This window comes from Acipenser ruthenus, chromosome 3 (genome assembly GCF_902713425.1).
Source record: "Acipenser ruthenus chromosome 3, fAciRut3.2 maternal haplotype, whole genome shotgun sequence".
Lineage (NCBI taxonomy): Eukaryota > Metazoa > Chordata > Actinopteri > Acipenseriformes > Acipenseridae > Acipenser > Acipenser ruthenus.
This window is the reverse complement of record NC_081191.1, coordinates 52,996,205-53,010,100: the sequence shown is the minus strand read 5'-3', so window position 1 is coordinate 53,010,100 and position 13,896 is coordinate 52,996,205. Positions and strand designations below refer to the sequence as shown.

The window sequence follows — 13,896 nt, the reverse complement described above, 5'->3', positions numbered from 1 at the left end:
ACTAGTAGAACATTTAATACTGGGTAAACAAATAAAAAAATAATACATACATTGTTGTGGAAGGGTGGTAGGCAATTCACTGATACAGAGACAGAACTTTATTTGTAACGCTGTTTAGGCGCACTGATTTATTTTTACCCTCAGAGGGCGCTGTTGTCTGTGGCCTGAATACTGGCAACAATAAACAGGCCCACAGGGTTACTAATACTGGTATACAGTCCAGTGCACATACATGTGCTCAAAAATAATAATGAAAACAAAAGGCGAAAGAAAAAGGGAAAATAAAACACAGTAATAAAACTACAAAATAAAGGTGCTGCACTTGGCAGCGTTACCCCGACCGTCGCTATCCGCACAGCCCAGGTCTCTGTCCTATGCTCACCTGTTCCTCAACCTGTGGATACTGTTCGGGGTTCTGCCAAGTTTTCCCCGCTACTAAAAATTCCTTTTCTTTTCTTTTTAATTCATTTATTGTTGTGCTCGTGCTTCTCCGGCCGTGCTCGGTCCGGCAGCAGAGCTTCCGCCAGCTGGCTCATTTTGTCTTAGAGGGGCAGGCTGAGGAAACAACAGAGCGTTATCTTATAGGGTCATCCCCCAAGGCCTGCCTCTCAGCCACTCAGAGAGAGGGAAAGCCAACACACCCTATTCCCCACCTCTCCGTGTCATCGTCATGACTGACAGGCGGATCCACGAGACTGCTGCCCCCTTCCTGCAGTACCCTGCATGCGCTAGACAGTCAGCACAAATCTCTCCTGTTACAATTGTGAACACTGATTGATAGTACTGCCTATAGATCGGGGGTGTCAAACTCCAGTCCTCGAAGGCCGCGGGGTCTTCTGGTTTTCATTCTAACTTAATCTCTCAATTAACTTAATAGATCTAATTATTTATTCAATTGGACATATTTAATATTTTTAAAGGCCTTTTACAGTTGATGATTTAAAGAATGCACTTGATTGAAGGTACACGACCTATGAAACATTCTGAGGCCTGGAGAGAAGTGTTAAAGCTACAAATTAATCAAATAATTAGACCAATGAAGTAACTGAGAGCTCGGGTGGAACGAAAGCCAGAAGGCACTGCGGCCCTCCAGGAACTGAGTTTGACACCTCTGCTATAGATCGTATTATGAGGACCACTAGTAAACATACTATCTTGTAATAAGCTGTAATTTACACAGTTTAGGAGAAATGCAATGAGGCTGTGGTAGATGTAAAGTCATTTTTGCTTAATTTTCAATTTCTGTGCTTCAGTTATAAAGATAATTGCTTTTAATTAAAAAAAAATGTTAGTGCTTTAAATCTGCTATTAGCTAGCTCAAGGCCAGCAAAAAGAAGAAAAAAAAACTACCTACCGTTCAGTATTTATGAATATTATTCTTGTGAAAACCTTATTATATGAGTAATTTGTGAAAAGTGACCTCCATTGAGATGTTGTATGCTTGTATGCAGAAAGGCAGCAGTACCAGGCTATGAGAGCTAAAATACTTACAAAATGTTTCAGTGATTGTTTTCTGAATTAGATTCAAAAATAGTTTGTGTCTCTGTGACAGAGCATAGCCTCTGCACATGGGTGCCCAGGTGGCCATCAAGATGCACAGCCACATGGCATTGATTGTTTGATTAATTGTTTGATTGATGTTTGAATGGAAAAGTGTGTAATGTGGACAGGTGGTGATTGGATGATTGATTGAGTCAATCAAGCCCCTGGCCACATGGTATAAAAGGGAACAAAGAAGTGTGTAGGAGAGAGGAGAGAGCCTGAAGAGGAGAGAGCCTGTGTTTTATTTGTTTTGTAATGTGTGTATAATTAAAGTGTGCTAAGGCATTTTAAACTGAAGTTCTCTGTCTGGGTGTACTATTTCTGCCGCTGAACAGCCTTGACCACCCGCCACTGTGCCACAGTCTCCTAGTCGGATTTATATTACATTTAAAGGCTGTTTAATTTAATTTGAGGAACACAGACATCATAATCCTTTAACATAGGAGCTTGACTGTTCCCAATGTAATCAAGGGGATATTGCCTCAGGGTTCGTACGCTAGTCTGGAAGTCTGGAAAAAGTATGGAAAAATGCCAAACTGATTTCCAGGGCCTGAAAATGCTTGATAAACCCCGTCTCCGTTATGAAAGTCTGGAATTTTACTAGCATCACGGGAGAATTAAAATGATTCCGCGATTACTTTTATTATTAATAATAATTGATCTTGAAAGCAGGTCAACAGCTCCAGCGGCAACTGTCTAGGCAGTTTACTAGTAGCAACTATGGCTGCGTTCCTAAATTCAACGCTGAGAAGCAACAACTCTCAAAATCGTTCCTAAACTCAGCATTGAGAGCTCGTGACGCGCAGCGTTGGCTCAACGCTGACTCAACGAACTCACCGACTCTCAGAGCTGGTGAGCTGATCAACAGAAAGATGGTGACACCCACAAAAATTATGAATGGGATTTAAATGTAGATACTGATACCGCAATCCGCCGTCAAAACGGTAATTGTTAATATACACAAACACACATATATATCATTATTTATTTTATTTATGTGTTATTGTATAACAAATAAAACACAGCAAATATGACAACGTAACTACAACCTATATATGTATGTTTGTTTGTTTGTTTGTTTTTTTTTAAATAAGGAACCAAGATTTAAATTAACATTTGCAATTGAAACAAAACTGAAACTTTGATGCGCGTTTATTTATTTATTTATTTATTTTTTTTGGGGGGGGGGGGGGGGTTATACTGTGTTCTTCAACGAATAAGATATAGCCAGAATACTGGCTGCAGCATAACACAAATAGGTACTTGTGACAGGATGGACCGAGGTTTGAGACTCAGAGACAGTTTTAAAGTTCAAAAATAAAGTTTTTAATAAACAAAAATAATCAAATAAATAGGCACGAGGGCCAAACAAAAAGGTTTTAAACATAAAATACAAACACAAAACTTACAAAATAAAGCTTCCAGGCTGGGCGTTGCCTTCACTGGAACCAACAACTTACAAAAACACAGTACAAACAAAACACTCCTTCTCTTCTGGAACTCTCCTCCAACTCTCTCCCCTAGCCAGGGCCTCTTCCCTGGCTTTTATCCCCTGTGGCTGGAGCCCAATTAATCAATAATTGCTAATTAGTCAATTAGGGCTCCAGCCACATTCTCACATGTTTTCCTGGCAGGGAGGAATTTTAACCCCCTCCCTGCCAGTCCCAACCATGATCATAAAGACGGGGCAGTACCCCGTCACATATCCCCCCCCTTGTGCTAAGCACAACATGGCCTAAATGGCCACCTCCCCCCTCAGTCTCAGTCCCGGAAGAGGGGGAAGCACAGTGTCCATGGGGGTGGCCATGGTGGGACGTCCGGCACCACCCAATTCTTCGTGGCCAGCAGCTCCCTCTTCCGGGGCTCCGGCCACACACTATCTTGCCGCGAAAGTGCTGCTGGGGGAGCTGGTCTCCTGACCTCCCTACCCCTCTTCATGGCCAGCAACTCCCCTCCTGGCGGGAACAGCAGCTCGTCTCCCTCTGCTGGCGGAGGCGGGAACAGCAGCTCGTCTCCCTCTGCTGGCGGAGGCGGGAACAGCAACTCGTCTCCCTCTGCTGGCGGAGGCGGGAACGGCAACTCGTCTCCCTCTGTTGGCGGAGGCGGGAACGGCAGCTCGTCTCCCTCTGCTGGCGGAGGCGGGAACGGCAACTCGTCTCCCTCTGCTGGCGGAGGCGGGAACGGCAGCTCGTCTCCCTCTGCTGGCGGAGGCGGAAACGGCAGCTCGTCTCCCTCTGCTGGCGGAGGCGGAAACAGCAGCTCGTCTCCCTCTGCTGGCGGAGGCGGAAACAGCAGCTCGTCTCCCTCTGCTGGCAGAGGCGGAAACAGCAGCTCTTCTCCCTCTGCTGGCGGTGGAGGGAGAAACAGCTCCGGTTGTTCCCCATCTGCTGGCGGTGGAGGGATAGACAGCTCCGACTGTTCCCCCTCTGCTGGCGGTGGAGGTGGGAACAGCCTGTATTCTTCCCCTGCGGGTCCCTTCAGCCCTGGGCCTGTGGGCTTCCCCTTCTCGGGCCGTGGACGCACCGACTCCTCCCGCTCGGGCCGTGGACGCACCGACTCCTCCCGCTCGGGCCGTGGACGCACCGACTCCTCCCGCTCGGGCCGTGGACGCACCGACTCCTCTCGCTCGGGCTCCTCCCCCACGGGCTGTGGACGTTCGGGCTCCTCCCTCTCGGGCTGTGGACGTTCGGGCTCCTCCCCCTCGGGCTGTGGACGTTCGGGCTCCTCCCTCTCGGGCTGTGGACGTTCGGGCTCCTCCCTCTCGGGCTGTGGACGTTCGGGCTCCTCCCTCTCGGGCTGTGGACGTTCGGGCTCCCCCTCTCTGGGCGACGGCAGCGGCTCCCATTCTGGCTCTCGGGACGGCGGCTCCTCCCCTTCTGGCTCTCGGGACGGCGGCTCCTCCCCTTCTGGCTCTCGGGACGGCGGCTCCTCCCCTTCTGGCTCTCGGGACGGCGGCTCCTCCTCTTCTGGCTCTCGGGACGGCGGCTCCTCCCCTTCTGGCTCTCGGGACGGCAGCTCCACCCCTTCTGGCTCTAGGGACGGCGGCTCACCCCTTTCTGGCTCTCGGGACGACAGCTCACCCCTCTCTGGCTCTCGGGACGACGGCTCCTCCCCTTCTGGCTCTCGGGACGGCGGCTCCTCCCCTTCTGGCTCTCGGGACGACGGCTTACCCCTCTCTGGCTCTCGAGACGACGGCTCACCCCTCTCTGGCTCTCGGTAAGACGGCTGCTCCCTCTCTGGCTCTCGGGACGACAGCTCCACCTTCTTTATTGGAATGATTGGGGCGTCTCCCATATCTACCGCCAGGTAATTACCGACCATCAGGGCCAGCTCTGCGAAGGATGCCGGGTGATGCTGTTCCTCCCACTTTTCCCACCTCCCCCCATCTCGACGCCACAGCGTGTTGATAACTATAGGGAGGTCGTGGAAGAGGTCCGCCTCAGGGTGCATCAACCAGTCCCATATTTCCTGGGATGGTGGTGAAGGTGGTGATGTTGGCAGTGGTGGGGTGGCTGCCGAGGACGGGGTTTGCAGCTGCTCCTGGTCCCGATTGTGGGGGCATCCTGCCCAGTTGTGGCCATCCACCTCACAGCGCCCACACCAGTCAGCTGGTGGCCCATCTGGACAGGACCTCCACCGGTGATCCACCTTCCCGCACCAAGAGCACCAGGGGAAAAGACTGGCTGGGTCCTCCAGCTGGGGTGGCTGTTGTTGCAGCAGCCTACATTTCTTCGGCTGCTGCTTCTCCTGCCTTTGCCGCTGTCTGCTCTTCCCCATTTTCCAAAAAATAAAACTCCCAAAATTCAAGAAAAAAAAAAAAAAAAAAAAAAAAATACTGCTCTGAGCCTCCAGGTGGCGCTTTCCCACTTCTGACACCACCTGTGACAGGATGGACCGAGGTTTGAGACTCAGAGACAGTTTTAAAGTTCAAAAATAAAGTTTTTAATAAACAAAAATAATCAAATAAATAGGCACGAGGGCCAAACAAAAAGGTTTTAAACATAAAATACAAACACAAAACTTACAAAATAAAGCTTCCAGGCTGGGCGTTGCCTTCACTGGAACCAACAACTTACAAAAACACAGTACAAACAAAACACTCCTTCTCTTCTGGAACTCTCCTCCAACTCTCTCCCCTAGCCAGGGCCTCTCCCCTGGCTTTTATCCCCTGTGGCTGGAGCCCAATTAATCAATAATTGCTAATTAGTCAATTAGGGCTCCAGCCACATTCTCACATGTTTTCCTGGCAGGGAGGAATTTTAACCCCCTCCCTGCCAGTCCCAACCATGATCATAAAGACGGGGCAGTACCCCGTCACAGTACTGTACTTGTAATTCTACTTTTATTCACACAATCTCATTGCTATTATTATTATTATTATTATTATTATTATTATTATTATTATTATTATTATTATTACTGGTAGTAGTGACAAATACTGTAATAAAGAAAATCAAAGAATAAAAACAGTACTAATATTATTAATAATTTAGCTAATGCCTTTATCCAAGGTGACTTCCTTAACTTACTCCAGCAGCTTATTGTTCGTTTTGGATTGTCCTTTTACTATAGTGAACAAAAGGCTTTGGACCCAAACACGGTTGTTATAGCGAGGGTGTACTGTATTTAGTATTTGACTTGTATGTTTATTATACGACACTTGCACATTTTAATATATAATGCGTGCACATTTGATATATCATTTTTGTTATTTCTTCCCCTCCCATAGTGTTCAGCATTTAACAGATGGTATAAAGAAGTTTGGATCAGAATCCAATATCATCCCTTACAAAAAAAGTAATATACTGCAAGTATACTTGTGCCAAAATTGTCTGGCTTTCGTATACTATTGGTACCATTATAGTATCCTATTTTGGCACAAGTATACTTGCAGTATACAACTTTTTATATTCTCTTTGTAAATAATGCAATGTAGTTCTCAAATATATTGGACATTTCTTAGATTGTAGCTTACTTCTCTTTTGCATACCTGCATTGCCTCTTGCTAGACATGCACCTCCAGATTCTGACAAATACTTTTAGAAAACCAGGAGCAACTTCTGCTCTGGATCAAAAAGCTATAATGCTCTGCAGCTTCCTGCCTATGTGCATAACTATCGGAAAAATAGTACAAACTAACTAAAACACAAGTCTGGGAAAAACAAATGGAAGTCTGGAAAAAGTATGGAATTTTGATGTTGAAAGAGTGTATGAACCCTGTTGCCCTCTTGTGGTGGAATAGTAATAGTGACCTACCCTATCTGGTCATAATCAGGACAGACGCATACCACATGTTAACGCAGAGGTTCCCAAACTTTTTTTGCTGCGCACCACTTCAGAGATAACCTTTTTGTGCTGTGCCCACCTTCCAAGACACATGCCCCTTGTGCACTTCCCCCTTCAAATAAACAGTACAGTATTTAGAAAAAGATGATTTTCCCAACATATAATAACATCTTTTTCTGAAGACAGAAAGCAACATAGATATTCAAATACGGCTTCAAGTGCTTTGGCAGGTAGCACTGCTTTCTTCGATTAACCTCTGTCCTTTATTGAAAGAGCTTTCGTTCGAAACAATCTTGTGGGTTATCTTTGAGGGCAAGATGTTTGGTATCCAGCTGGCATTTTAGTTTGTTTGGTTTCATTGGCAAGAACAAATAACATCTGAGTCGCGTACAGATTTCTACGGTCACATGTCGATTTGAGCACTAAGGAGCAATGACATGCGTCAGAATATTGCTCAATGGTATGATGCACCTTGTTTTACAATCGTCAGGAAGTCAGAAACAAATGTTTACCAGTCAGGTCTTGTGCCCCCCTGATAACCTTGTCATGAGCCCCCCAGTTTGAAAACCTTGTGTGTTAAGTGTCATTTTCATTCGTTTACAAAAACTTGCAAACTACTTAATGATGTTTCAGTTCTTTCCTGCATTCCCTCTTTGTGCTGCAGATCCTAAATGGCTGTCAACAAACCTGGGCATTTTGACATGCATAGAATGTTCTGGAATACACAGGGAAATGGGGGTGCACATTTCAAGAATCCAGTCTATGGAACTTGATAAACTAGGAACTTCTGAACTCTTGGTAAGTTGCTTTACTATATTTCATATTATATTCATTATCAAAAATATTACATTATTGTTTGTGAAGTTATGTATTAAAAGTAACACATTGCATACAGTATGTGTTGGTGGAGTAAAACACATGCTTTATACATTTTACACAGGAATACTTTTATATCATCTACATTTTTCTTCTGTTTAATTGCTTTCCTGTTTAATATCCTATTATGTGTATGTTTGTAGGGGTTTTAATCAATTTAATGATTAATCACACCTTTGATCGATTAAAAAATAATTGATTGATTAATCTCGTCTACCTGAGTGTAGTATCAAAAAACATGAAAAATGTCGGAGGGTATTCTAAAGACTTTGGCAAAAGGGCAACCGAAAGGTATACCCAATATTTCACTATATCTCAGAATGAAGAAAAACAGACTAACTTACAACATTTGCTTGTCGTGCTTTCCTTTAATGGCAGTACTACAAGTTTATTGTATCATCTTGGTTGCAAGTAAGCTGATTTTTCTTTTTATTCAGTGTATTTCTTTCAGAAATCAGAAAATTAACAGCTGTATCATACTTTTTCTTCAGCTAACTAAAGTAAAATAGCCCTCAATAAATTACATTTATCTTCAGCTCTTTTTGCTTATATCTTTACATGCTTAATAACTATTCCAGTAAAAGTAGTGTAAATCTGAAGAGACTCAAAACCGAGTTTCTCAAGTAAACTAGGTAAGCATATCAGTGTTGCACAGACTTCTGGGCATGTTTCATTTATGTGTTTCAGTGCGCAGAGCAGCGCTAATACACCTTACTTGAGAAAAACTTTTCAGTCTTTTCAGAAGTACTTTTTAGTAAGTATGACAAACAGTTACAAGCAGATATAGCAGACGACCATGTAGAACACACAATAGAATATTAAATAGGAAAAAAGATGATATAAATGATCCCTTTAACCCCATTTTTACAAATAGCATTTATAAAAATGTTATACACATAAACTGTTTTTGAACTTTACAGTCCCCTCACAGCATGCAGTTACTATTGTATTACGTACCTTATCTTTCATTAGGTGCACTTTTACAATATACATTTTTTGAAGTGCATTCAGTTATGTTATGTATTGCTATGTCAGAAAGAGATAACATTGAAGTGTCTTTCTTTTTACAGCTGGCCAAGAATGTAGGAAACTGTAGTTTTAATGAAATTGTCGAAGGAAACCTCCCTTGTCCTTCACCAAAGCCCACTCCATCAAGTGATATGTGAGTAAAATAAGTTTCAAAGAACATTACCTTTAAATGCTAATTAATCAGACTCACCGTATTCTTTCGAATTTGACGCCCTTGAATTTAAGACACAGCCCTAATTCCCCAGCCTCAATTTAAGGAAAAAATAAAACATCAAATAAAGATGCTTTTACAAAGATACAAAATCAATTCTGCATATGGAGGTAGTTTGCGTCCCCGCTGTCACACACAGCATTACAGTTATGTCATGCTTCTTATTTCCAGTCGTGACTACTCACACCTGTTTTTCTCCCTTTTTGTGAACTGTGGTATTGCTTGGCATGTCAATATGGGGGTCTGATCAGCATTTCCGATCTGTCCAAGCTAGTACAGTTTGTTAGAACTGAGCCTAATAGCGAAACACTGAAATTGTAAAAGCTTCTCTTTGAATTGCTCAGGAAGCTGAAGACACTTATTTGAAAATGGCTGCCTGCATGTCATGGATGATTCAAGATTGGGCAGTTTTGTTTGTTTTTTCACAGCAGTAAGTCACATTGCTGTTTTTTAGTCTGGCAGTGACATCTTGGTTCGTCTTTTCTTGGCAGCCAGTCACGTTGCTGTTTGCGTACTCAGGTAGTCACATGTCTTGTTGGCAATTTTAATACATGCGTCACTGTACTCAAATTTAAGACGCAGACCATGTTTTGAGAAGAAAATGTTGGTTTAAAAAGTGCATCTTAAATTCGAAGGAATATGGTAATTGGAAAACATTGAAGCTTTTGATAATAAATAATAAATTCACACACAAAGTATATTTTAGTTTGTGCTACAACCAAAGCAGACAACTATGTCTTTAATCATCATTTGTCAACCAGTGGGTCGCAAAGCCCAGTTTCCCAAAATAATGAATATTACTGATCGAGTATTTTTCCCTGTCTCAACATGAACAGTAACACTTTTTTTTGTTTTAACCTTATTTAATTTGAGTCTGTTAAATCAAAATAGTGTGCTTGCAAAAAATGAGTACCGCCAATCAAATATAATTTAACTTTACACTGAGAACAAGGCAGCTGAAAATTACATTGAGTGCAAGAAAGTGACTAGTTAAGAAATAAAGTTAAATTAAGTGTATCTAAAACAAACAAACAAAAAATGATGACAATTATTTAGATTGGTATAAAAAATTTGAACTGCATCACCATCAAATTCAGTGACAGGGCCAGCAGAAACCGAAGGCATAACGAAAAAGAAAATAAAAAGCAGTGGGCCTTAAACGTAAGTGCTAGAAATCGTATCTTCAGTTGGGCTTTACTTATATTGGTTCTGAAACTGAACCCAAACTGCAGTGTGCCATTTGCTTTGAAGTGCTTGCCAGTTAAAGCATGAAACTGTCAAAACTCGAGGCATCAGCAAACGCTACACCTGGGTACACGTAAACCTTTGGCTTACTTTGAAAGGAAATTGACGCAGCAGATACCAACATAAAAAAAATGGTTAGCTACGCTTCTACTGTACCTCTGAGTACTTTGAAAGCTTCCTTTCTAGTTTCGCAGCTTATAGCTAAATGTAAGAAAGCCCCCACAATAGCCGAAGAGTTTATATTACCAGCTGCTTTGGATATGTCAGGGTTCTCGCCAGCGCTGTTGAGCGTAACGGGCCGTTACGTTGTTACCTGGAACAATGACGCTGTATTCAGGCCATTACACTGTGTTTTCAGTTTGCGTAACGGCCAAAAAATAATAATAATCCTGTGAAACGTTGATTTATTCCTTTATGTGAGAAATTGGTTTGCTTAAAATACTTGTTTCAGCTCTCAATACTCTTCAATGGGTTGGTTGTGGCAGTATGTTCTTTAGTTCATTGAACTTTATTAGCACATTCCACCCTGTTGACGGATGAGACTAGATCCTGGGTGCGCCCCTGATACACAGCTCTGTAACAACCAACACCATTGCAGATCTTTATTATTATACCATAACAAGCTTGGTTAAATAAATAAATCGTTCCGACGAAGAACAGTAACGTGTATTCCTAACAGTTTTGAGATATTCAATCTTTTTTATTTCCAGGTTTTGTATAACTTCATTTTCCCATAGATAGAATTTCATATAGTATGTAGGTTTTAAAATATAAAATGTGAGACACAGTACATGTCCAGTTTTACTTGCGATAAGTGGAAAAAATGTTTATGTTGTATTTCCTTAACTATGGAACAACAGTGACAAACTGGTTTTCCACTTATTCTTGCAAGCACACGTATGATCAAGTGTAAGTTAATGGTGCAACAACCATATATATCGGAACAAAGACAACAAAAGCAAAACTCCAGTATCACATGATCACAGTAAAGTTTATTAGAATATTTAAAATGTGAGATGATGCATGTTATTAGTATAGCTTTTTTTTTAGTAATCAATAAGTAGCCTATATTGTTTTAACTACAAATAATACACTACAACTTGCATGCAGAAACTACTACTGTACTATGCAGTGTGATAAAAAAATAAATAAATGACAGTCATATCCACATAATCGTAGGCCATTCTTGATGTTTTGAAAGGTAAAATTCTCAGTCGGACAAAAACTGAAAAACTATGGCAAAAATCGAGTTCTCCCTCCATGGAATGGCGCCCATGTGTTGATAGGGAGTATGTCATCCTATGACTCTGCATATACCTACTGACAACAATAGATATAGAATGTTATATATGCTGACAACTACTTTCACAAAGTGCATGTGCATGACTTGTCCTGCCTCGACTGTAGGGGGTTTTCTCCGTTTCTTTCGCCATGTCTGCCGCCGCCGCCGCCCCGCCCCCACTCCTGCCCCCAGCTCCTCCCACCACTACACTGTGAAAAATTCCTGGTGAGAACCCTGTATGTGTACCGAAATGTTCGGAGAATCTGCTGCCAGGAAACAAGTGTATCCCACTATAGAATGATACTGTACACAGGAGGATAACAGACATTTAAAAGACATTAAAGAGCAACTTGTGGATTTTGTGAAAGCGAGCATGTTGTTTTCCATTCAAATAGATGAGTCGACAGATGTAGCTGACTGTACAGGTTTGCTTGTGTATGTACGTTACTGCTGCAATGGTGACTTACAGGAGGATTTGCTGTTTAGTGCAGAACTCCCCACAAAAACAACAGCTGAGGAGATTTTTAAAGGTGGGGTGCAATGACATAAAAAAGTCACTGTTGAGTGCAGCTAAACTTTCTATGCATGCCCTAAAAGTTTCATTCACATTTGTTACTTATAAAGTGGGGAAAAAAGGCGAACTTGTGGTTAGACCGTTTTCAAAAACCTCTACCCGGAAGAGCGCACGTGCATGACGTCACACCAGGACTTTCACTGTTGTAAACAAATGTAGTAGATGGAGGACAGTAGTGAAAGCGATGTTACTGGATGTTTTAGCATCTTAAATCAAACAGATCAGAAATGTTGGTCTTGTGCTTCATTTATATTGGCTTCACAATATTAAAAAAAAAAAAAAAAAAAAAAACTTGTTTTACATTTGCACTTCTCTCTCTTCCGTGGTTTGTTGTAGTCTGTTGATGGTAGAGTAGCACATGACAGGTTTTTTTGTGTCAGTTTCAGTTTTTTAATTTGAATTTGTTTCTTGGCAGTATTTTCACACCTGCTTTTAGTGAAAAGTTGTGCCAAGCATCTTTATTCAGACGGCAAATTTATTTTGAAGAATATCACTTGATTGTTGCATGTATGCATTCCTGCTGTAGTGCGTTACTGGAATTAAGTTATTAATCAAACAAGAGGTTAAATTATCAATTGTATGTTTTGACTACGCCACACTCAATATAGGTGAAGGACCTCTAATTATCTCCCTCACAGGTATTTAACTGGGCAGAACATCAGTGACTGTACAGGAAGTATACAAAACAACAAGGAGGCAGATTGCAAAAAAATGAGCGTTTATTGTTCAGGTTCACAGTAAAAACAAGACAGACATAGACCCTGAAGTATTCTGAAAGTTTTAGTTATTGTTACATTTTTTTTTATACAAGATGTTCAATAGTGATAGGATTTACTTGAGGTAACACCAGACTTTACATAATAGTACAGTCAATTACACTGCGTCACACACACACAACCTGATAACCTTCACTGTCTATGTAGGCTATGCGAGTGACTAAGGTTCTTAGTCACTCGGTCGGCTGACACCCTTTAAACATAAACAAATAAACAAAAAAGAATACAGACTCTACCGTCTTTGTTTCGAGACACAAAGAACCAAAAAAAGGTGTGTTCTCCCAGCTCAGGAACTCCGTAGAAAGTAGTCTCTCATTTCTTCACTGTAGACTTTTTAAAAGCCGAGCAATAGACAGAGAGTGCATCGGATCGCCGTGGCAACAGATCAGCCACAATTTAACATGCAAAACAAGTACAGTAATACCTGTCAACTTATGAAAACACAAACTTTCTCCGACAAATCAATATAATTCTTACATTATACAGTAAATAATACTTTATTCTTAACTTGTAGCCTATTAGAATCTGATATAGCCTACATTAACATCATAAAGTAGCCCAAGACATTTTCACAGGTCGGATGGGGAAAATAATAATAAACTAGAGTTGTGAGCAACTTTACGGCTTCCAAGCAGTTAGTGTGAAATTTAAGCGCATTGGTTGTTATAGATGAAATGTTATCACAAATCATTTTGGACACAGCTGACAGTGTCAATTTTGGCCAAAATATTGGATTCACTGGTTAGATGATCAATGCGAAATATCATTTCCACAGCAGTCATGTTTTGTACTGTAGCAACTTCCCTTGAACAACCATAAAAGATAATCACACTTAGATCATTTATGCTCATTTTGGCTTCAATCAGAACTCTGCATGTTATATAACAACCATCTGCAGTCAATAAGAAATTATGAGAAGTTTTACAGCCAGCTTTAAATTTGACCTTTAGCAGAACTTAACCATACCATATAAAACTAATTATGCATTACACATTACACTATATGCTATATTTTTTCCATACCTTGCAGACTTTTCCATGTTAACAGCTGTCCCCAGTGGTGGGAATGTGTCATT

General features: G+C 41.7%; 1 protein-coding gene across 2 annotated transcripts in view; it reads left to right on the top strand.

Annotated features, from left to right (window-relative positions):
* Positions 1–13,896, top strand: part of LOC117435781 (arf-GAP with SH3 domain, ANK repeat and PH domain-containing protein 1-like) — a 208,580-nt gene that overhangs the window by 145,546 nt on the left and 49,138 nt on the right. For both annotated transcript variants that reach the window (XM_059013767.1, XM_034059202.3), the window contains exons 17-18: positions 7,493–7,626; positions 8,775–8,866. In XM_059013767.1, the coding sequence (XP_058869750.1) occupies positions 7,493–7,626; positions 8,775–8,866 (226 nt within the window). The remainder of the gene's footprint in view (positions 1–7,492; positions 7,627–8,774; positions 8,867–13,896) is intronic.